Raw genomic sequence first — 23,312 nt, forward strand, 5'->3', positions numbered from 1 at the left:
TGACTGAAAATTTATAATTTGTGCCCCATCAAGTAAATAACAGGCATAATTACAATTTTTAAAATCATTTTACAAAAGCATAACAAAATCTTAATGAACTAATTTAATACAACATGAAAATACACTACATTCAGTTTTTGACATGCTAACATTATTGTGAAATTAATAATAATTAAAATCATGGAATTTAGCTCTACTGAACCAGAAAACTCAATGCAATCCTGCCTGTCTTTTCAATAAATAGCCACTCTGCGTGCGTTCAAAATGCTGCTTTAAACAGTTTTCCTCTTATATCCTTTTATTAACTTATAGTTTCTTCTGCACTTTCCTTCTCTCAAGGAAGCACAAAGGTTCCACTAATAATGCCTCTTGATGGCCTGGCTACACTCAGCATTGCCATATGACGGAATTGTAGGCATGGATTTACTGTGGTGCAGTACTTAAGTACAATAATATGCTACACCACTTCTCAGCGTTACCAAATTATATAATTATCATTTTATTGACATTTGTCTTTCATTGAACGGGAGTACATTTGCGATTTGCTTCTTGTTTTTCATAAGTGTCATAACCCACCTTCTATTTGAAGCTATTGAAATCTCTGACCCACTTCGTACTCTAAGTCAGTGTAAAAGTGCAGATTGAATGTGATATTCCAAATTCTGATCAGTTTGATATAAGGTTTAACTGTATTAGCTCATCCGAACATCTTTAAACACCTTCCACTAATTATATACATCTAAGTACTTTTGAAGCTACTGTTTTGTTCTCCGAATTATGACAGTTGACATATTCTAATGTCAGATGTTAAGTAGCTGTTTTGACATTGATCGTTGACTTTTTGTCTGTCAAATGCTACATGTGGTTAGTTTTTGTACCCTTTTATATCAAATTTTGATCTGTTGAGCACTAAGAATCTAATTTCATCTTTGACAATGACACTGTATGACTTTTGAATGCTGACACTTTTTCAAATTGACTTTTTCTTCAATATTAATTTTCTGTAAATTTACCACTGTTGCATGTTATTAATTGAAATCTAGAAAAGGGAACAAAGTAGCACAGTGGATTAGAATATTGGCCTTTTAATGTTGGAATCCAGCCCAGAGAGATGTGATGAAATTCTTTCTGTGGCTGTAAAAATTCTTAAAAAAAAATGTTGAGCAGCCTTATGCTAAATTCCTGTAGTCAGAAGTCCACAGCAAAAAAACCTCTTTCATGCTTTCCGCAATTTAGCTGGTGAAGCTGTCTCTTGTCATCGTGTTTTCTTTTCCTCCTTTTCCCTTACCCCTCCTCCCACCCATAGAAAGGCAAATATCTCAAAAATATGATTGGGCACCAAATCACAGTTTTAATCAACAGGTGGAATGGTTAAAGTTACATGCTTGATGTGGGCTTCATATCTGAGAGCATTTATTAAAAATTGGTGAAAAGAGTACTCTTGGAGATTAAAACAAAACGTTGATATTTTTAAATTAATTGCAGCTGCTATTCAGCAGCCTTAAGTGTCATAACGCAAATGCTTGGCGATGGTAGATTGGAACAAAATCACTCATTTGTGGCAGACTCAGTAATCCGATACTAGAGCCTTGCAAGTCCACAGTACTCCAGGGCACTATTAATGATTGATCGCCCAGTCTGGTTCATTGATGGGACGTGGGACAGCGTAGCTGTTATTGGGGGCTGGGATTCTTGTTAGTGTGCCATGGTGGTAAGCTGCGTGGTTTTACCTAAATGGTTAAATTCCACCAGTACATCAGTGTATATTTGGGTCCTTGAGCATTGGCTGTTGCCAACCTGCACTTGAGTTTTCTGCTCATGTAAAATAGTGGAATGAGCCCTCCATAATAAAGCAAACAGAAACTCTATGTTCATTTCTTATTAGTTTGGTTTATAGACTCCCAAATATGCTGATGGTTTCTGCAGGTAATGAAAAACAAATTCCAGAACCACATGGAATCACGGAATCTTACAGCATAGAAGGAGGCCATTCGGCCTGTCGTGCCTGTGCTGGCTCTTTGAAAGAGCTGTCCAATTTAGTCCCATAACTGTGCAAATTAGACCTCTTCAAGTACGTGTTGAAATGCCTTTTGAAAGATCCTGTGGAATTTGCTTCCATCACTCTTTCAGGTAATGCATTCCAGACCTTAACCCGTGTAAAAAGATTTCTCCTCATTTCCACTCTAGTTCTTCTGCCAATTATTTTAAATCTGTGACCCCTGGTTACCAACCAACTTGCCAGAGGAAACAGTTTCTTCCTCCTTGCTCTATCAAAACCCCTCATAATTTTGAATTAGGTTTCCACTTAACCTTCTCTGCTCTAAGGAGAACAATCCCAGCTTCTCCAATCTCTCCACATTACTGAAGTCCCTCATTCCTGGTAAACCTCCTCTTTACCCTCTCCAAGGCCTTAGGCATCCTTCCTAAGGTGTGGTGCCCAGAATTGTACACCATACTCCAGCTGAGGCCGAACCAGTGAATATAACAGTTTAGCATGACTCCCTTGTTCTTGTATTCAGTGCCCCTATTTATAAAGCCAAGTATCCCATATGCTTTCTTAATCACCGTATCAATTTGCCCTGCCACCTTCAAAGGTTTGTGAACATGCATCCCCAGGTCCCTCTGCTCTTGCACTCCACTCAAAATAGTATAATTTAGATTATACTGCCTCTCCATGTTGTTCCTCCCAGAGTGCATCACTTCACATTTAACTGCATTAAATTGCATCTGCCATGTGTCTGCCCATTTCACCAGTCTGTCTTTGTACTCCTGAAGCTTGCTACTATCCTGCTCACTACTTACTACGTTGCCAAGTTTTGTATCATCCGCAAATTTCGAAATTGTACTCCCTATACCCAAGTCCAGATCATTCATATGTAACAAGAAAAGCAATGGTCCTAATACCGACCCTTGGGAGACCCAACTGCATACTTCCCTCTGGTCAGAAAAACATCTGTTCACCACTACTCTCTGCCTCCTATTCCTTAGCCAATTACGTACCCAAGTTACCACCGTCCCTTTTAATCCCATGTGCTTCTATTTTCCGAATAAGTCAGTTAGAATCGTAACACGGAAGGAGGCCATTCGCCCTGTCGAGTCCATGTCGGCTCTCCAAGAGCAATCCAGCTAGTCCCACTACCTCGCCCTTTCCCCATAGCCCTGCAAATTTTTCCCTTCAAGTACTTATCCAATTTCCTTTTGAAAGCCACAATTGAATCTGTCTCCACCACCCCTCACGCAGTGTATTCCAGATCTTAACCACTCACTGTGTTTAAAAAAAAAAAAAAGTTTTCCTCATGTCACCTTTGGTTCTTTTGCCAGTCGCCTTAAATCTATGTCCTTTGGTTCTTGACCCTTCCACAACTGGGAACAGTTTCTCTCTATCTACTCTGTCTAGACTCTTCATGATTTTGAACACCTCCACTAAATCGCCTCTCAACCTTCTCTGCTCTAAGGAGAACAACCCCAGCTTCTCCAGTCTATCCAAGTAACTGAAGTCTTTCATCCCTGGAACCATTCCAGTAAATCTCTTCTGCACCCTCTCTAAGGCCTTCACATCCTTCCGAAAGAGCGGTGCCCAGAACTGGACACACTACTCCAGTTGCGGCTGAACCAATGTTTTATAAAGGTTTATCATAACTTTCTTTTGTACTCAATGCCTCAGTTTATAAAGTCGATGATCCCGTGTGCTTTTTTAACCACTTTCTCAACCTGGCCTGCCACCTTCAAAGATTTGTGCACATTTATCCCCAGAAATCTCTGTTCCTGCACCCCTTTTAGAATTGTACCCTTCAGTTTATATTGCAGCTCCTCGTTCTTCCTACCAAAATGTATCACTTTGCACTTTTCTGTGTTAAATTTCATCTGCCACGTGTCTACCCATTCCATCAGCCTGTCTATGTCTTGAAGTCTATCACCATCCTCCTCACAGTTCACTACACTTCCAAGTTTTGTGTCATCTCCAGATTTGGAAATTGTGCCCTGTACATCCAAGTCATTAATATATGTCAAGAAAAGCAGTGGTCCTAGTACCGACCCCTGGGGAACACCACTGTATACCCCTCTCCAGTCCGAAAAACAACCGTTCATCAGTACTCTCTGCTTCCTGTCACTTAGCCAATTTTGTATCCATGCTGCCACTGCCCCTTTTATTTCATGGGCTTCAACTTTGATGACAAGCCCATTATGTGGCACTTTATCGAACGCCTTTTGGAAGTTCATATATACCACGTCAACCGCATTGCCCTCATTGATCCTCTCTGTTACCTCATCAAAAAACTCAATCAAGTTAGTTAAACACTATTTGCCTTCAACAAATCCATGCTGGTTTTCCTTAATTAATCCACACTTGTCCAAGTGACTGCTAATTCTATCCCGGATTATTATTTCTAAAAGTTTCCCCACCACCGAGGTTAAACTGACTTGCCTGGGTTTATCCTTGCACCTTTTTTTGAACAAGGGTGTAACATTTGTAATTCTCCAGTCCTCTGGCACCACTCCCATATCTAAGGATGATTGGAAGATTATGGCCACTTACCTCTGCAATTTCCACCCTTACTTCCCTCAGCACCCTAGGATGCATCCCATCAGGACCGGCTGACTTATCTACTTTAAGTACAGCTCGCCTTTCTAGTACCTACTGTTTATCAATTTTTGGCCCATCCAGTATCTTAACTACCTCTTGTACAGTGACTTTGGCAGCATCTTCTTCCTTGGTAAAGACAGATGCGAAGTACTCATTTAGTACCTCAGCCATGCCCTCTGCCTCCATGCGTAGATCTCCTTTTTGGTCAGTAATTGGTCCCGCCCCTCCTCTTACTACCCGTTTACAGTTTATGGTGCCTATTAAGACTTTGGATTCCCTTTTATGTTGGCCGCCAGTCTATTCTTATACTCTCTCTTTGCCCCTCTTATTTCCTTTTTCACTTCCCTTTGAACTTTCTATATTCTGCCTGGTTCTCACTTGTGTTATCAACCTGACATCTGTCATAGGCCACTTTTTTCTGCTTCTTCTTACTCTCTATCTCTTTTGTCATCCAGGGAGCTCTGGCTTTGGTTGCCCTGACTTTGCCCCTCGTGAGAATGTACCTACACTGTACTTGAACCATCAGTTCTTCAAAGGCCGCCCATTGTTCAATTACAGTTTTGCCTGCCAATCTTTGATTCCAATTTACCCGGGCCAGATCTGTTCTCATCCCTCTGAAATTGGCCTTCCTCCAATTGAGTATTTTTGCTCTAGATTGCTCCTTGTCTTTTTCTATAGCTAATCGAAACCTTATGATACTATGATCACTGTTCCCTAAATGTTCCCCCACTGACACTTGCTCCACTTGACCCACCTTATTCCCCAGAACTAGATCCAGCAATGCCTCCTTCCTCATTGGGCCGGAAACGTACTGTCAAGAAAGTTCTCCTGAACACACTTTAAAAATTCCGTCCCCTCTTTGCCCTTTACACTATTACTATCCCAGTCTATACTAGGATAGTTGAAGTCCCCCTTTATCACTGCTGTATGGCTCTTGCACCTCTCTGTAATTTCCCTACAAATTTGCTCCTCTATATCCTTCCCACTAGTTGATGGCCTATAGTCTATTCCCAGTAGTGTAATGGCACCTCTATTGTTTCTTAACTCTAACCACATAGGTTCTGTCCTTGACCCCTCCTGGACATCCTCTCTCTCCAGCACTGCAGTATTCAATCAATACTGCCACCCCCACTCCTTTCTTTCCTTCCCTATCTTTCCTGAACACCTTATGTCCAGGATTATTAAGTACCCAATCCTGCCCTTTTTTGAGCCAGGTCTCCGTTATCGCCACATCGTATTTCCACGTGGCTAATTGCGCCTGCAGCTCCCCAACCTTGTTTACTACGCTTCGTGCGTTTACATGCATGCACTGTAAACCTGTCTTAGACCTTGTAGTCTCGCTTAGTCCGATCCCACCTAATACCGTACTATTTCTCACTCCAGTGCTATCTGTCTCTCCCAATCCTTTGTGCACCTTGTTTTTCCTTTCCAGTGCTACATCCTGATGCTCATCCCCGGCCAAATTAGTTTAAACCCTCCCCCACAGCAGTAGTGAATCTCTCCACGAGGACGTTGGTCCCAGCTCTGTTGACGTGTAACCCGTCCGGCCTGTACAGGTCCCACCTCCCCCAGAACTGATATCAATGCCCCAGGAATCTAAAGCCCTCCCTCCTGCACCATCTGTCCAGCCACGCATTCATCTGCTTCATCCCTATTTCTATATACACTAGCACATGGCACCGGGAGTAATCCAGTTTATCTGATACTAGAATCATAGAATCATAGAAGTTTACAACATGGAAACAGGCCCTTCGGCCCAACATGTCCATGTTGCCCAGTTTATACCACTAAGCTAGTCCCAATTGCCTGCACTTGGCCCATATCCCTCTATACCCATCTTACCCATGTAACTGTCCAAATGCTTTTTAAAAGACAAAATTGTACCCGCCTCTACTACTGCCTCTGGCAGCTCGTTCCAGACACTCACCACCCTTTGAGTGAAAAAATTGCCCCTCTGGACCCTTTTGTATCTCTCCCCTCTCACCTTAAATCTATGTCCCCTCGTTATAGACTCCCCTACCTTTGGGAAAAGATTTTGACTATCTACCTTATCTATGCCCCTCATTATTTTATAGACTTCTATAAGATCACCCCTCAACCTCCTACTCTCCAGGGAAAAAAGTCCCAGTCTATCCAACCTCTCCCTATAAGTCAAACCATCAAGTCCCGGCAGCATCCTAGTAAATCTTTTCTGCACTCTTTCTAGTTTAATAATATCCTTTCTATAATAGGGTGACCAGAACTGTACACAGTATTCCAAGTTTGGCCTAACTAATGTCTTGTACAACTTCAACAAGACATCCCAACTCCTGTATTCAATGTTCTGACCAATGAAACCAAGCATGCTGAATGCCTTCTTCACCACCCTATCCACCTGTGACTCCACTTTCAAGGAGCTATGAACCTGTACTCCTAGATCTCTTTGTTCTATAACTCTCCCCAACGCCCTACCATTAACGGAGTAGGTCCTGGCCCGATTCGATCTACCAAAATGCATCACCTCACATTTATCTAAATTAAACTCCATCTGCCATTCATCGGCCCACTGGCCCAATTTATCAAGATCCCGTTGCAATCCTAGATAACCTTCTTCACTGTCCACAATGCCACCAATCTTGGTGTCATCTGCAAACTTACTAACCATGCCTCCTAAATTCTCATCCAAATCATTAATATAAATAACAAATAACAGCGGACCCAGCACCGATCCCTGAGGCACACCGCTGGTCACAGGCCTCCAATTTGAAAAACAACCCTCTACACCCACCCTCTGTCTTCTGTCGTCAAGCCAATGTTGTATCCAATTGGCTACCTCACCTTGGATCCCGTGAGATTTAACCTTATGTAACAACCTACCATGCGGTACCTTGTCAAAGGCTTTGCTAAAGTCCATGTAGACCACGTCCACTGCACAGCCCTCATCTATCTTCTTGGTTACCCCTTCAAAAAACTCAATCAAATTCGTGAGACATGATTTTCCTCTCACAAAACCATGCTGACTGTTCCTAATTAGTCCCTGCCTCTCCAAATGCCCGTAGATCCTGTCTCTCAGAATACCCTCTAACAACTTACCCACTACAGATGTCAGGCTCACCGGTCTGTAGTTCCCAGGCTTTTCTCTGCCGCCCTTCTTAAACAAAGGCACAACATTTGCTACCCTCCAATCTTCAGGCACCTCACCTGTAGCGGTGGATGATTCAAATATCTCTGCTAGGGGACCCGCAATTTCCTCCCTAACCTCCCATAACGTCCTGGGATACATTTCATCAGGTCCCGGAGATTTATCTACCTTGATGCGCGTTAAGACTTCCAGCACCTCCCTCTCTGTAATATGTACACTCCTCAAGACATCACTATTTATTTCCCCAAGTTCCCTAACATCCATGCCTTTCTCAACCGTAAATACCGATGCGAAATATTCATTTAGGATCTCACCCATCTCTTGTGGTTCCGCACATAGATGACCTTGTTGATCCTTCAGAGGCCCTACTTTCTCCCTAGTTACTCTTTTGCCCTTTATGTATTTGTAGAAGCTCTTTGGATTCACCTTTGCCTTATCTGCCAAAGCAATCTCATGTCCCCTTTTTGCCCTCCTGATTTCTCTACTGTATCAAATGCCTTTTGAAAGTCCATACATACAACATCTACTGCACTACCTTCTTCAACCCTCCCTGTTACTTCATCAAAGAACTCAATGAGGTTCGTCAGAGACAATTTGCCTTTAACAAATCCGTGCTGGCTGTCCCTGGCTTCTCCAAGTGAGAATTAATTTTGTCCTTGACAGTGGTCTGTAGGAGAAACATAGAAAATCGGAGCAGGAGTAGGCCATTCGGCCCTTCGAGCCTGCTCCGCCATTCAATATGATCATGGCTGATCCTCTATCTCAATACCATATTCCCGCTCACTCCTCATACCCCTTGATGCCTTTTGTGTCTAGAAATCTGTCTAGCTCCTTCTTAAATATATTCAGTGACTTGACCTCCACAGCCTTCTGTGGTAGAGAATTCCACAGGTTCACCATCCTCTCAGTGAAGAAAATTCTCCTCATCTCAGTCCTAAATGTCCTACCCCGTATCCTGAGACTGTGACTCCTCATTTTGGACTCCCCAGCCAGGGGAAAAATTCTCCCTGCATCCAGTCTGTCTAATCCTGTCAGAATTTTATACGTTTGAGATCCCCTCTCGTTCTTCTAAACTCGAATGAATACAGGCCGAGTCGACCCAATCTCTCCTCATATGACAGTCCTGCCATCCCAGAGATCAGTCTGGTGAACCTTCGCTGCACTCCCTCTATGGCAAGTATATCCTGCCTCAGATAAGGAGACCAAAACTGCACACAATACTCCAGGTGTGGTCTCACCAAGGCCCTGTATAACTGCAGTAAGACATTCTTGCTCCTGTACTCAAATCCTCTTGCAATGAGGACCAACATACCATTTGTCTTCCTAACTGCTTGCTGTAACTGCATTTTTGCTTTCGCTGACTGGTGTACAAGGACTCCCAGGTCCCTTTGTACGTCAACATTTCCCAATCTATCACCATTTAAATAATACCCCGCCTCTGTTTTTCGTTCCGAAGTGGATAACTTCACATTTATCCACATTATACTGCATCTGCCATGTATTTGCCCACTCACTCAACTTGTCTAAATCGCCCTGAAGCCTCTTTGCATCCTCCTCACAACTCACGATCCCACCTAGTTTTGTGTCGCCAGCAAACTTGGAAATGTTACATTTGGTTCCCTCATCCAAATCATTCATATATATTGTGAATAGCTGGGGCCCAAGCACTGATCCCTGCGGTACCCCACTAGTCACCGCCTGCCATCCCGAAAAAGACCCATTTATTCCTACTCTCTGTTTCCTGTCTGTTAAACAGAGAATAGTTTTCCTACCACTGATGTTAGACTGACTGGCCTGTAGTTACCAGGTTTATCCCTCTCCCCTTTTTTGAACAGAAGTGTAACATTTGCAATCCTCCAGTCCTCTGGCACTACTCCCATATCCCAGGAGGATTGAAAGATTTGGTCAGAGCTTCTGCTATCTCCACCCTTGCTTCCCTCAGCAACCTAGGATGCATCCCATTTGGACGGGTGACTTGTGAACTTTGAGTGATGCCAACCTATTTAGCACCTTGTTTCTATCTATTTTTATCCTATCCAATACTCCCCCCTCCTCTACTGCAACATTAATTTCATCCTCTTTTGTGAAGACGGATGCAAAGTACTCATTCAGTACCTCAGTTAAACCGTCTGCTTCCACAAGTAGATTTCCTTTTTTGTCCCTAATCGGTACCACCATTCCTTTTAATGATCCTTTTACTTTTATGTACTCATAAAAGATTTTTATGTTACCTCCTAATCTTTTCCCATACACTCTCTTTTGTATTATATTGGTACATCTTACAATAAAATTTACATCTGGTTTGTACATCAGCAGAGTTTCACTGCTTGTCGGCTTTCCGTGCAGTGTGTACTTAATGAGAATTATTTCATTAGAATTATTTTTGCTGCTTATTGTCGGGATGGATTGCTTTGATGTACAGGAATGCAGTATTTCTGAAAAAATTATTCTGTTGACAGGTGGTATGTGTGGGATCAGTGGCAGAGTTGGAAGTGCTGAGTGGAATCAAAATTGAAGATCTTCATCGAGAAAGGTGAGTCATTTTTTGAATGTGAGCATTATGAATGTCCTATTTAAAACATTTTAGTCAAGGATTTTTTTTGTTGGCCTAACCAGGTGTTTTATTTATGACCCTGAAATACAAAGCTATTGAGATCAACTTTGGTTCGCAGTATAACATGTTGTAATTGGATTAGCTCTCCTTGTGCTCTGACCAGATTGAGTACAGCTTTGGCTCAGTGGTAGCACTCCCACCTCTGAGTCAGAAGGTCGTGCGTTCAAGCCCCAGTCCAGAGACTTGAGCACTTAATCCAGGCAGACACTTCAGAGCAATGCTGAGCGAGTGCTTCACTGTCGGAGGTGCTGTCTTTCGGATGCGATGTTAAACTGAGATCTCGTCTGCCCTCTCAGGTGGACGTAAAAGATCCAAGGCACTATTCAAAGAAGAGCAGGGGAGTTCTTCTGGTGTCCTAGCCAATACTTAGCTGTCAACCTTTTTTTAAAAAATAAACTGATTACGTGATCATATATCTCACTGGTGTGCACAAATTGGCTACCCCATTTCCCTGCATTATAGCATCGACTGCTCATAGCGCAGTAAAGCGCTTTGTGACACCCTGGGGTTGTGAAAGGAGTTATATAAATGCCAGTTCGTTCTTAATTCACAAAGTGGCTACATCTTATCCAATGGAGTTGGTGATTCCTGTTATGGAACAGGAACAACAGTTTGTTTAGAGCTCATGGCAAAAAAAAGTTCCCACAAATGGACCAAGTCTCCAGTAAACCAAAACCTGTGCCTTTATATGTGCTATAAATTTGAGAGCCTGCTGGGGAATTAATAATTGTCCACTAATCACTGGTAGCAACTACGTTGATATCATGTGTACAGGTACAAAAAATGCCACACTATTTGACGAGCATGTACAGACTAAAGTTAATAGATTTATTTGTAAGTAGAATGATGCACAGAAGCAGATGGATGTTGCAAAATGCTGAGAGTATAATGATAGCATTAGTCAAATAAGGGTTAAAATGCCCATTTGGAATGCATTTCGCAATTTGCTGAGTGACAGAGGAGGCTGAGGGGTGATTTAATTGAGGTGTACAAAATTATGAGGGGCCGAGATAGAATTTTAAAAAATTTGTTCATGGGATGTGGGCGTCGCTGGTAAGGCCAGCATTTATTGCCCATCCCTAATTGCCCTTGAGAAGGTGGTGCCGAGCTGCCTTCTTGAACCGCTGCAGTCCCTGTGGTGAAGGTTCTCCCACAGTGCTGTTAGGTAAGGGAGTTCCAGGATTTTGACTTAGCGACGATGAAGGAACGGCGATATAATTCCAATTCACGATGGTGTGTGACTTGGAGGGGAATATGCAGGTGGTGTTGTCCCATGTGCCTGCTGCCCTTGTCCTTCCAGGTGGTACAGGATGCAGATTTTGGAGGTGCTGTCGAAGAACCCTTGGCGAGTTTTTGCAGTGCATCCTGCGGATGGTACACATTGCAGCCACCTTGTGTCAGTGGTGAAGGAAGTGAATATTTAGGGTGGTGGGTGGGGTGCCAATCAAGTGGGCTGCTTTGTCCTGGATGGTGTCGAGCTTCTTGTGTTGTTGGAGCTGCACTCATCCTGGCAAGTGGAGAGTATTCCATCACACTCCTGACTTGTGCTTTGTAGATGGTGGAAAGGCTTTGGGGAATCAGGAGGTGAGTTACTCGCCACAGAATATCCAGTCTCTGACCTGCTCTTGTAGCCACAGTATTTATGTGGCTGGTCCAGTTAAGTTTCTGGTCAATGGTGACCCCCAGGATGTTGATGGTGGGGGATTCGACGATTGTAATGCCGTTGAATGTCATGGGGAGGTGGTTAGACTCTCTCTTGTTAGAGATGGTCATTGCCTGGCACTTGTCTGGCATGAATGTTTCTTGCATGCGAGCATGTGGATAAGAAGGGACCTATTTCCATTAGCAGAGAGGTCAATAATCAGGGGGCATAGATTTAAATAGATCGGTAGAATGATTACAGGGGAGCTGAGCAAAAAAATTTTCACCCAGAGGGTCTGGAACCCACTGCCTGAAAGGGCGGCAGAGGCAAAATCCTCAATTCATTTAAAAAGTACCTGGATGTGCACCTGAAGTGCCATAACCTACGGGGCCGAATAGCCTCCTTCTGTGCCGTAAATTTTCTTTGATTCTATGAACTGAAGGTACAAGCACACTGCTGACTTGTTTGATTTGTTTTATGTTACAGCCAGAAATTTGACATTTTGTGGGGTGGTAATATTTAGGTATTATCATCTTCTTTCATTCATATCTCCAATGGTTCAGATGTCGGAGAAATTAAATTTATCAATTCTGGAGTTTGCATGTGTTAATATGTCAATGAGTTTATTTTTGATATCTGACAGTAATTGAAACTGCCATCCTGCCTGGGCGGTTGAAGTGTAAATGCTGAACTGAAAAATGGAACATTATATCACGATGTTTTGTTGGAGTGAAGCCTAGCTATTTTATGGGATTGTAAACATCTTTTTTTAAAAAATGTTTAATTTTTATTAAGATGCATTGAAACTTCTTGGGAAGCCTTTTTGTACATGTAGTTTTGAGATTGATTTATCTGGGACAGGTCCTGGCTGCCATGAAGCAATTTCTCCCTTGGCAATATCTGGGAACCAGAATAGAACACTTCTTGATAAAAACCACAGCTATAATGCCACTGCATTCTGGAATATAAATTTTTTTTTCTAATTTATATGTGAGGGATGTTAAGAATCTAACAGATGACAAACTCAGCAGTAATTGTGTGATCTGAGTAGTGTACTGCAGTTTAAAGTATTTCAGTTTTACTCGGTACAGTATTTAAGTTTATCATTTATTGTATATTTCGTCTTAATTTTCCTCTCAATGTATCACCTCACATTTTTCCACTTTAAATTTCATCTGACATTTAACCATCCAATCTATTTGCTGTGTCCACCTGAAGTCCCATACAATCCTCTTCACACTTAACCATGCTCCCTGTTTTTGTGCTGTTTGCAAATTTTGATATTGTGCCCTCCATACCCAAATCCAGATAATTGATTTTTTTATATATATAATGATCCCAACACTAGCCCTGAAGGCTAACACTGCTTACCCTCCTCCAGTCTGAAAACATCCACCAAACACTAGTCTTTTTTTCCTGTCCTACCAACTTCTTATTCATGTTGCCACATTCCCTTGAACACCATGTGCTTTAACTTTAGGAATGTCTCTGATGTGGCGCCGAATAAAATGCATTTTGAAAATCCATATGCACAACATTGCTTCCACTGGCTGGAGGGTGTAATTACAATGTGACATGTTTACATAGACAGTTTCTGTTATTCATGTGAACATAGGAATTTATAATGGCAATAAACCAACAAGGACAGAATGTATGACTTTAAGATGGGACTGAATTACATCTGTGCACCCTGGCCTAATTAACCCCTGTCCTTTAACCACACTTCACCTGAAGACCACACTTGGCCTTTACTTCCCATGTACATTACCATGGGAAATTGACAAGTACACAAAGATTTTAAAGTTGTGACAACCACCTATTTAGCTAATATCCTGCTCATACAATAATTAAATGCTAGTATATATTAAACCATCATAAATCAATATAATTTCCGAGTGTGTATCCAGCATTTTCCCAAGTTGATTAAAAGCATTCAAAATACAATTTTATGAATAAGCTGTAGACTAAAAGTCTTCCCTTCTGTTGCAAGAACGTCAGCATTATTTGTGGATCTAAATAGAATTACTGTTCTATCAGTTAATTGTGGGTGAGCATATTGCAGGAGAAACAACTATCATGTTATCACTGCTGCTGAACCATACAGATCGAGAGAGTTCCATGTTCAATAACTGATCTGGGTTAAATTAGCCAACCCCAGCTAGAACAACATTGGGGCATTGCAATAGATCTCGATGTTTCCAGGCTAGGAAGGATGAGAACCACTTAAGAATCTCTGTTATGACAGTTTTTGCTGTGCAGCTACCCTCAATTAAATAGACAACTGGAAGTTCTCTGTCTAAGCTCATGCACAAAGAATGGCTACTTGGGCGAGGGTAATGAAGGGTGTTGGCACCTGTAGTACCATATCTCTCAGTATCTTCAGAAACAGGGAAAAATGCTTTTCATAAAGAAAGGAAGACTTGCATTTATATAGCGCCTTTCGCAACCTCAGAATGTCCCAAAGTATTTCACAACCAATGAAGTACTTATGATGTGATTGCACTAGAGAGGGTACAGAGGAGATTTATGAGGATAATTGCCAGGGCTGGGGAATTTTAGCTATGAGAAAAGATGGGATAGGCTGGGGTTATTTTCTTTGGAACAAAGGAGGCTGAGGGGAGGTTTAATTAAAGTATTTAAAATTATGATGGGACTAAATAGAGTGGATAGGGAGGACCTATTTCCCTTAGCAGAGGGATCAGTGACTAGGGGGCATGGATTTAAAGTAATTGGTAGAAGGTTTAGAGGGGAGCTGAGGAGAATCTTTTTCACCCAAAGGGTGGTCGGGGTCTGGAACTCACTGCCTGAAAGGGCGGTAGAGGCAGAAACCTTTAACTCATTTAAAAAGTACTTGGATGTTCACTTGAAGTGCCTTAACCTACAGGGTTACGGACCAAGTGCTGGAAAGTGGGATTAAGCTGAATAGCTCTTTCAGCCGGCGTAGACACGATGGGCCGAATGGTCTCCTTCTGTGCCATAACTTTCTATGATGTGTAGTCACTGTTGTACTGTAGAAAACGTTTGATTTTATGGTCGTAATTGCATTTCTTGCAAAGTACAATGTATTGGTGATTGTTTCTTGCCTTTTCCATCTTTCTGATTGATGCATTGATCATATTTTCTTTTCCAGTGTGGATCACATCACCATCCCATCACGTTGTGGAAAAGGTGTCCTGCGACGAGTTTCTGAGGTCTTTGATTGCTGGTTTGAAAGTGGAAGCATGCCGTACGCTCAGGTTCACTATCCCTTTGAAAACAGAAGAGAATTTGAGGACAGCTTCCCAGCAGACTTCATTGCTGAGGGAATTGACCAAACAAGAGGATGGTAAAGAACTAATTTCTACCCTAGCAATTTAATTGTTTTGTCTAGTGATTAATTCCATGAGCATGTTATGATTTTCATAGTGTTTGATGGAGGAACATAGGTACAATGAAGGCTTGAGGCTGATGATTCACTGAAGTTGTTATCTCTAATTTAAAATGAAATGCCTTATTGAATCATGTTTGTCCACAAGAAGGATGATAATAGTGGGAACAGAACATTTTTCACTCTTGTGACCAGTTTCTGTACACCACATTTTCAGGTCATGTAAAGGTTGATGAAGTTCCCCCTATACTACCCCAACAAATCTACATCCCAGATTCAGAACAGCACTTCTTATTGTACCTATATGATATTTCCATTTGCTATTTTCATATTTCACATCAGCTACCTTGGTGGTCTCTAAGTGAGATTTTACAAATAATGTGAAACTTTGGTTTGCTTGAGTGCTGTGAACTTATTCCCACTGGAAAATAAATTGAGACTAAGACTACCCAAGCGCATTCAATGTGAAGGACACCAAACAGATAATTGTGTAATATAACTGAAGGCTGAACTTGAACAAGAAATGCAATAAATGACTCCCATAATTTGAGTTCAAAATGCTACAGTTCAGAAAAAATAACAAATTTTTGTACTTGAGAAAATATGTATTAGGAATTCTGTTTACAATTTATTTTTGTTAGGTTAGTTTTAACAGCTGACTATATTGATTAGTGAATTTGTTTCAGCCTTTGAAGATATTAGTGTGCAAAGGGTATATTGGTAGGAAAAATGTTTAATGCAGGATTGAATAAATTTCTTCCATTTATTGAACTGCTATACTATTCTACAAAGCAAAAAAAAAATAAGCACCACTGTCCCCTTTTGAAATGTTCACACTGTTATTTGAACAGATGATCTTCCTCCATAATGTTGTGTAAACTGTGCTTAGTTAATTCTGCTCCTCTCATTAATGGTGTTGTCTGTGCACACAGTTTTAAAAAAAACATTTGTTTTTAAGTACAATTATATACTTTTGTAGGATGTCTGTGTATATGTGAATAAATAATTAGTCAATGTCTTGTGGCATTGCACACAGGGAGTCGAGGCCAAGTGAAGTCTTAAAGTGAAGCTGTTTGAGAGCGGGAGATAATTGGGCCAGGATGCGCAGATGTAATTCAGTCCCCATTTTAAAATCATACATTCTCCCCTTATATTTCCATTATATATTTTCATGTGCACATTTATAATAGAAGCTGCCTATTTAAACTTCTTGTGCTGTAGTGACATCTTCACACTAGTGGCGGTGCTGTGGTACCTCCACTGGCAGGAGAGTTGTAAACTATGATGCTGAATTGGCTCAATTCTTCAGTCAATAGACCTGGACCAATTCAAAATTTTGAGGAGAAAACAGTCACGACCGGCACACTTTTTAAAAACATTACTGCTCTTCCTGACCAAACCAGATTCCTGTGCAGCTGGTTTTCTTCATACCTATCTTGGCTTTTGTTCGGAGAGTGGCTGATGAGTTACATAGAATTTACAGCACAGAGAAAGGCCAACTGGCCTATGCCGGTGTTTAATGCTCCACATGAACCTACTTCATCTAACCCTATGGGAATATCCTAATCCTTTCTCCTTCATGTACTCATCTGGCTGCCCCTTAAATACATCTATGCTATTCACCTCAACTATTCCATGTGGTAGCAAGTTCCACATTCTAACCACTGTCTGGTTGAATAAGTTTCTCCTGAATTCCTTATTGGATTTATTAGTGACTGTCTTATATTTGTGTCCTCTAGTCTTGGACTCCCCCACAAGTGGAAACATCTTCCCTATGTCTACCCTGTCAAACCCCTTTATAATTTTAAAGACCTCTATCAGGTCACCTCTCAGCCTTCTCTTTTCTAGAGAAAAGACCCCCAGCCTGTTTAGTCTTTCCTGATAGTTATAACCCCTCAGTTCTGGTATCATCCTTGTAAATCTTTTTTACATCTTCAAATTACCAAAGAAGTGTAGTAGAATTATTGAAGTTGTATTTGTAGAAATGTTTTTCCATTTCTTTTGTTTGTCTTTCTGCACCTTATCTCTGCGCAGTGATTAAGATTGGTGGAGGCAAAACATGGGAAATGAACAAGTTATGGAAGGGCTCAAGCAATGCATTGGGAAGATAAAGCATCACTGACATTTGTTTTGTTACTTGCTAAGTAGTGGAAACAGTGAGAGGAGAGGGTATTCACCTATATAGGAAGAGCAGGTATAATTAATCTAGCATAATGTAACATTATAGGATGTGAGTTATAAAAACACTGAAGTTTTTTGAACAAGAGATTATTAATTTGATTTTTAAAAATGCTCAGGTTTTCTAAGTGTATGACTGTTTCCTTAGGTTTTATACCCTACTGGTACTATCTACAGCTCTATTTGGCAAACCACCTTTCAGGAATGTAATAGTAAATGGTCTAGTACTAGCAAGGTAAGACCGTCTCTAATATTTCTACATCAATGATCATTAAAAGTATATTTTGTATTTGAATTTTCAGCATTATTAAGATTCATACTGTATGCTGGCATCAGGACAGTCCTATAGGATTAGAACATTCTTTTCTGTGAAGTTTCAGGGTTCAGTTTAATGCTTTGGGTTATGTACACATTGATCACTCATCATCAAATGAACCAACTTTTAGTTTAAGCTCTAATATAACCTGTATTATCTGTAATTAATTTTCTCGAGGGACCATTGTTGTTGTCTGGGAGCAGTTCTACAGTAGTTGAGGATCAATACAGATGTACTTTTTTTCCCCCCTTCTCCCTGGTCTCAATTTGGTCAGCTGCCTTCATGTGTGGGACGGGGGGGGGGGGAGTTAGGGACTGGACTGTTAGGTAAAAGGCTGAAATAGCTAAGAGCTTGCTCAGTTCCAAACATAGTCCAGGTATTAGCTGTACAAATATTCTAGAGACTTTGTACTATTTGTGCCTAGTTAAGGGACGTATTGGAATATACTGTGCCACAGTAAGGCAATTCAGATTTGCAAAACTAACTCTAGCCTGCAATGGTTTTGGAGGAGATCCCCAGGTAGTAGGCTAATTGCGATGAGACAGTGTTTGGAAAGATTGTCAAATTTAGCAACTTGCAGGACCCTTGTCCAGAATGGCTAGAGGCATGGAAGGACTGGAATATGTTAATTGTGCCATTGAGGCCGGTGTTCATCTGAGAGGGAGGGATAGAGGCTGTACAGGGTTCAGTAAATTCTGGGCATCATTTTTGGATAAGTTCCTCTGCATTCTACTGTATCTGGAAGTCGAAAGTGAATGGCTTTAACCCCTACCGCCAAGTCCTTTCCTGTAATGGAGTGAATTGGGTCACATTCTCAAGACTCCCATAAACTCTGTTTTCTGGAGGCAAATGTGGTGCAGAGAATGGAAGTCTATCTGCAGCGGGTTTTTAAAAAAAAAATTAAGACATAACTTTTGAGTGGCATTTTGTAGTAATTCAGGCTGTGGAGATTAGGGTAGATTTAAAGGTAACAGAAGACGTCTTAGGCAAGCTTGCATTTGTGGACCAACTCTTGAAATATGAACTTTTGATTTTACTGGACTTGAAGACAAGTCAATATAATATTTAAGTCCCAAGGGAGGAATTTTGCCAAAGAAAATTAATTTTACCAGGAATGAAAATAGGATTGAACATGTGATGTTAATAGATTAGGACATGGTAAAGTTGAGTTCAACATTGATATGATCTTGTCAGAATTGCAATTAGGAAGTTACAGCTGCATTAATGAAAATCAAACTGCAAATGAACTATTTGTTTAATTATAACATTTCTTTATTTTCAGTTCAAAAATGCATGCAATTTTTAATATGTAACCAATGAACCATATTCCTGTTGTTATCTTCATTTAGCGATGGTCAGAAAATGAGCAAGCGTAAAAAGAACTATCCAGATCCGATTCATATTGTAAATGGCTACGGCGCAGATGCACTGAGGTAAGATGTACATCCTTTTATGGCACCTTATTTGGTTTTTAAGCATCTTTCCAGAAAATGTTGAACTATTAACTTCAGCAGCCAATGAGAGATGCACATTAGTCAATGACTCCATTATTGTCATATCGTGCAACTACCAGGATGGTAGAAGGCGAATTAGATGGACCTTGGTCTTTTTTCGTCTAGCAATTCCTATGTTGTTACGTACATTTATTCAAATGATATGAGATGTCGAAGATAAATTGGCTGTGCAGAAAGAAAAACTGAAGTATTAATGAGTTATTAATCAAGAGTACATCACCCAGGCTAATCAAGGGTAACAGGAGAGAATCAGCAGCTATGTTCACCCAAAGCAATAAGAAAAGTATTACGAGAATACTTTTATCACATTTATAAGATTTTCTATTGTTTCTTCTTGTCTATTATTGGCGACATTAAAGTACGTCAAAGTGGCATCCCAAGTTGTTCAGAATAGATTCCTGGACCTCTATACTATAACATAAGCGTACCTATGTTTTTACAAATTGTATTTTATATTGAATTTCCCATCCCCGACCCCTTTTTAAAGATGTTTAAAATGTTTTCTTCCACTTCGTGTTTTTCCATGACACCATGGCTGAGAATGGTGATCACGCTCCACGTGATATCAAGAAACGGCTGAGCGCACTGGATGCAGCAAAGGCTTGGCCCCTGACAACATCCCGGCTGTAGTACTGAAGACTTGTGCTCCAGAACCAGCTGTGCCTCGTGCCAGGCTGTTCCAGTACAGCTACAACACTGGCATCTACCTGACAAAGTGGAAAATTGCTCAGGTCTGTCCTGTCCACAAAAAAGCAGGACAAATCCAATCCGGCCAATTACCGCCCCATCAGTCTATTCTCAATCATCAGCAAAGTGATGGAAGGTGTCGTCGACAGTGCTATCAAGCGGCACTTACTCACCAATAATCTGCTCACCGACGCTCAGTTTAGGTTCCGCCAGGACCACTCGGCTCCAGACCTCATTACAGCCTTGGTCCAAACATGGACAAAAGATCTGAATACCAAAGGTGAGAGCGACTGCCCTTGACGTCAAGGCAGCATTTAACCAAGTGTGGCATCAAGGAGCCCGAGTAAAATTGAAGTCAGTGCGAATCAGGGAGAAAACTCTCCAGTGGCTGGAGTCATACATAGCACAAAGAAAGATGGTAGTGGCTGTTGGAGGCCAATCATCTCGGCCCCGAGACATCGCTGCGGGAGTTCCTCAGGCAGTGTCCTAAGCCCAACCATCTTCAATGACCATCCCTCCATCATAAGGTCAGAAATGGGGATGTTCGCTGATGACTGCACAGTGTTCAGTTCCATTTGCAATTCCTCAGATAATGAAGAAAGTCGATGCTCACGTGCAGCAAGACCTTGGCTTGGGCTGATAAGTGGCAAGTAACATTCGCCTCAGTTAAGTGCCAGGCAATGACTCTCTCCAACAAGAGAGAGTCTAACCACCTGTGGCGTGTGACTCACCTCCTGACGCCCCAAAGCCTTTCCACCACGTATAAGGCACAAGTCAGGAGTGTGATGAAATACTCCCCAGTTGCCTGTATGAGTGCAGCTCCAACAACACTCAAGAAGCTTGACACCATCCAGGACAAAGCAGCCCGCTTGATTGGCACCCTGTCCACCACCCTAAACGTTCACTCCCTCCACCACCGGTACACCGTGACCACAGTATGTACTATCTACAAGATGCACTGCAGCAACTCACCAAGGCTTCTTCGACAGCCCTCCCAAACCCGCGGCCTCTACCACCTAGAAGGACAAGGGCAGCAGGCGCATGGGAACACCACCAACTGCATGTTCCCCTCCAGGTCACACACCATCGTTGACTTGGAAATATATCGCCGTTCCTTCATCGTCGCTGGGTCAAAATCCTTGAACGTCCTACCTAACAGCACTGTGGGAGAACCTTCATCACGCGGACTGCAGCGGTTCAAGAAGGCGGTTCACCACCACCTTCTCGAGGGCAATTAGGGATTGGCAATAATCCCATGAATTAATTTTTTAAAATGGTAAAGTGTAGAACAGTAGACACTATTCCACATTCCATCCCTCTGCAGTCGTCTGGTATTCCAACCTATTTTACTGCAGCTCACATGGTAGAGAACTCTAGCTTATGAAGATGGGCAGAGACCAGCCCTGCAATTTTTGTTTGCAACTGTAGCCGTCAGTTTATGGACTCCTGATTGCACCTCATTTGAAATCAAAATCTTGAACACTGGGTGATACGATCAGTTTATATTGAAGACATGCAAAGTTGCTTCTTTGTGTAATATGACTAAATAGTCTGGTTGAATAACCCACCTTATTTAAATGCTCCTAAAAATCTGACGTGTTACAATGGAAAGAATAAAATCCCTTGGTCTATTTGAAACCTGGCATCATCATCATCATGTGACTTAAAAGCATTTACACACCTATATATTTGGTGGTTTTATCAGTTACGTGGTGCATTTTGCCACCTCTGTTTTTAAAAATAAATTATTGTGTACATAATAGTCTGCAGAAAGCTAAATTCAGCATTTTCATAATTTAAAAAAATTAACTTTTAAAAAATACTGCACAAGTTGTGAATAATGCATTTTACATGAATGTATTCTGTCATACCATGTTAAAGTTTGAAGTAACCCAGAAGGGAAAGTCTGTTAAATATGATCAAGCTGAAAATTTGTGATTGAAATCCTAATATAACATGGCATTATATGCTTAAAAGTAATCTGTACTTCAGTGATGAGAGCTGGTTTTTGTAAAATGGTGAATTCCATTGAGCAGCCAACAATTTGGATTGTTGAAGAAATCGAGGACTTGTTTTACTGAAATGAGAGTTAAACTAACATTATTTAACTACAATTGTTAATTGTTTAAAAGTCAATATAATTATTTCCAGACTACTTTGTAGTTTAAGCACGCCTTTTAAGCATAGTTAATCTGCAGTGAGTTTCTCACATGTATGTATCTATTTTAATTTGTATGTAGCGCTGTTGCAGGTGACTAATTGAATTTGATTTCAGAAGTGAAATATCCTGCATTTATAGTTGCATCTAAATTTGAAAAATTTTGAATATTTACAGTACTTTGCAGCAAATTAAACGTAGTTATTTTAATTCAGAGTTTGACTATATATGCCACTCCACATAAACTGTGTAAATGTTCTTTTTTTAGGTTGTACCTTATTAATTCTCCTGTTGTGAGAGCAGAAAATTTACGGTTTAAAGAGGAAGGAGTGAGAGACGTTCTCAAGGATGTTTTCCTGCCTTGGTACAATGCATACAGATTCCTTGTTCAGAATGTTCAGCGACTGCATAAGGTGTGGGAGTACGTTTGTGAAATTCTATAAGTTATATACATAACAATCTACATTTGCAGGATTGTTGGTTTGTTTCAATATGCTTCACTGAAGTATATAGAAGTGTGCAGATTAGAATATAGGCCTAATGTCATAATTTTGTATTTATAAATCTAAAAAAGTTATAGTGCAATATAAAGTGTACTGACAGTTCAATTATTTTTAAATCAAAATTTCTCATTCCAGGAAGAAGGTATACAATTCCTTTTCAATGAAAGCATGGTTGAGGACAGTGACAACATCATGGATAAATGGGTACTTTCATTTACACAATCCCTAATCCAGTTTTTCAAGGCAGAAATGGAAGGTATGTATAAATGTGAAGACTTAGTTTAAAAAAAATTTTTGTGCTAATTATCTTTCAGTCTTCCTTCATATTCTGTTCCTGGGTATTTTTTACATCCTTGCATTATCACAAAAACAACAACTTGCATTTATATAGCTCCTTCCACATAGCAAAACTTCCCAAAGTGCTTCTCAGAGAAAAATGGATGCTGAGCCAAAAAAAAGATATTAGGAGGAGTGACCAAAAGCATGAACAAAGAGATGAGTTTTGAGGAGAGGAAGGTGGAAGAGTTTGGGGAGGGAATTCGAGCATGGAGCCTTGGTGTCTGAAGGCACAGCTGCCAATTGTGGAGCAAATTGGGGAGAGAAGCTGATGAGGCAAGAGGTGGAGGA

General features: G+C 41.0%; 1 protein-coding gene across 4 annotated transcripts in view; it reads left to right on the forward strand.

Annotated features, from left to right (window-relative positions):
• Positions 1–23,312, forward strand: part of iars1 (isoleucyl-tRNA synthetase 1) — a 180,739-nt gene that overhangs the window by 75,769 nt on the left and 81,658 nt on the right. For all 4 annotated transcript variants that reach the window (XM_067998627.1, XM_067998629.1, XM_067998630.1 and 1 more), the window contains exons 15-20: positions 10,166–10,239; positions 15,093–15,287; positions 17,656–17,742; positions 19,173–19,256; positions 22,451–22,595; positions 22,821–22,941. In XM_067998627.1, the coding sequence (XP_067854728.1) occupies positions 10,166–10,239; positions 15,093–15,287; positions 17,656–17,742; positions 19,173–19,256; positions 22,451–22,595; positions 22,821–22,941 (706 nt within the window). The remainder of the gene's footprint in view (positions 1–10,165; positions 10,240–15,092; positions 15,288–17,655; positions 17,743–19,172; positions 19,257–22,450; positions 22,596–22,820; positions 22,942–23,312) is intronic.

This window comes from Heptranchias perlo, chromosome 17, assembly GCF_035084215.1.
Source record: "Heptranchias perlo isolate sHepPer1 chromosome 17, sHepPer1.hap1, whole genome shotgun sequence".
Lineage (NCBI taxonomy): Eukaryota > Metazoa > Chordata > Chondrichthyes > Hexanchiformes > Hexanchidae > Heptranchias > Heptranchias perlo.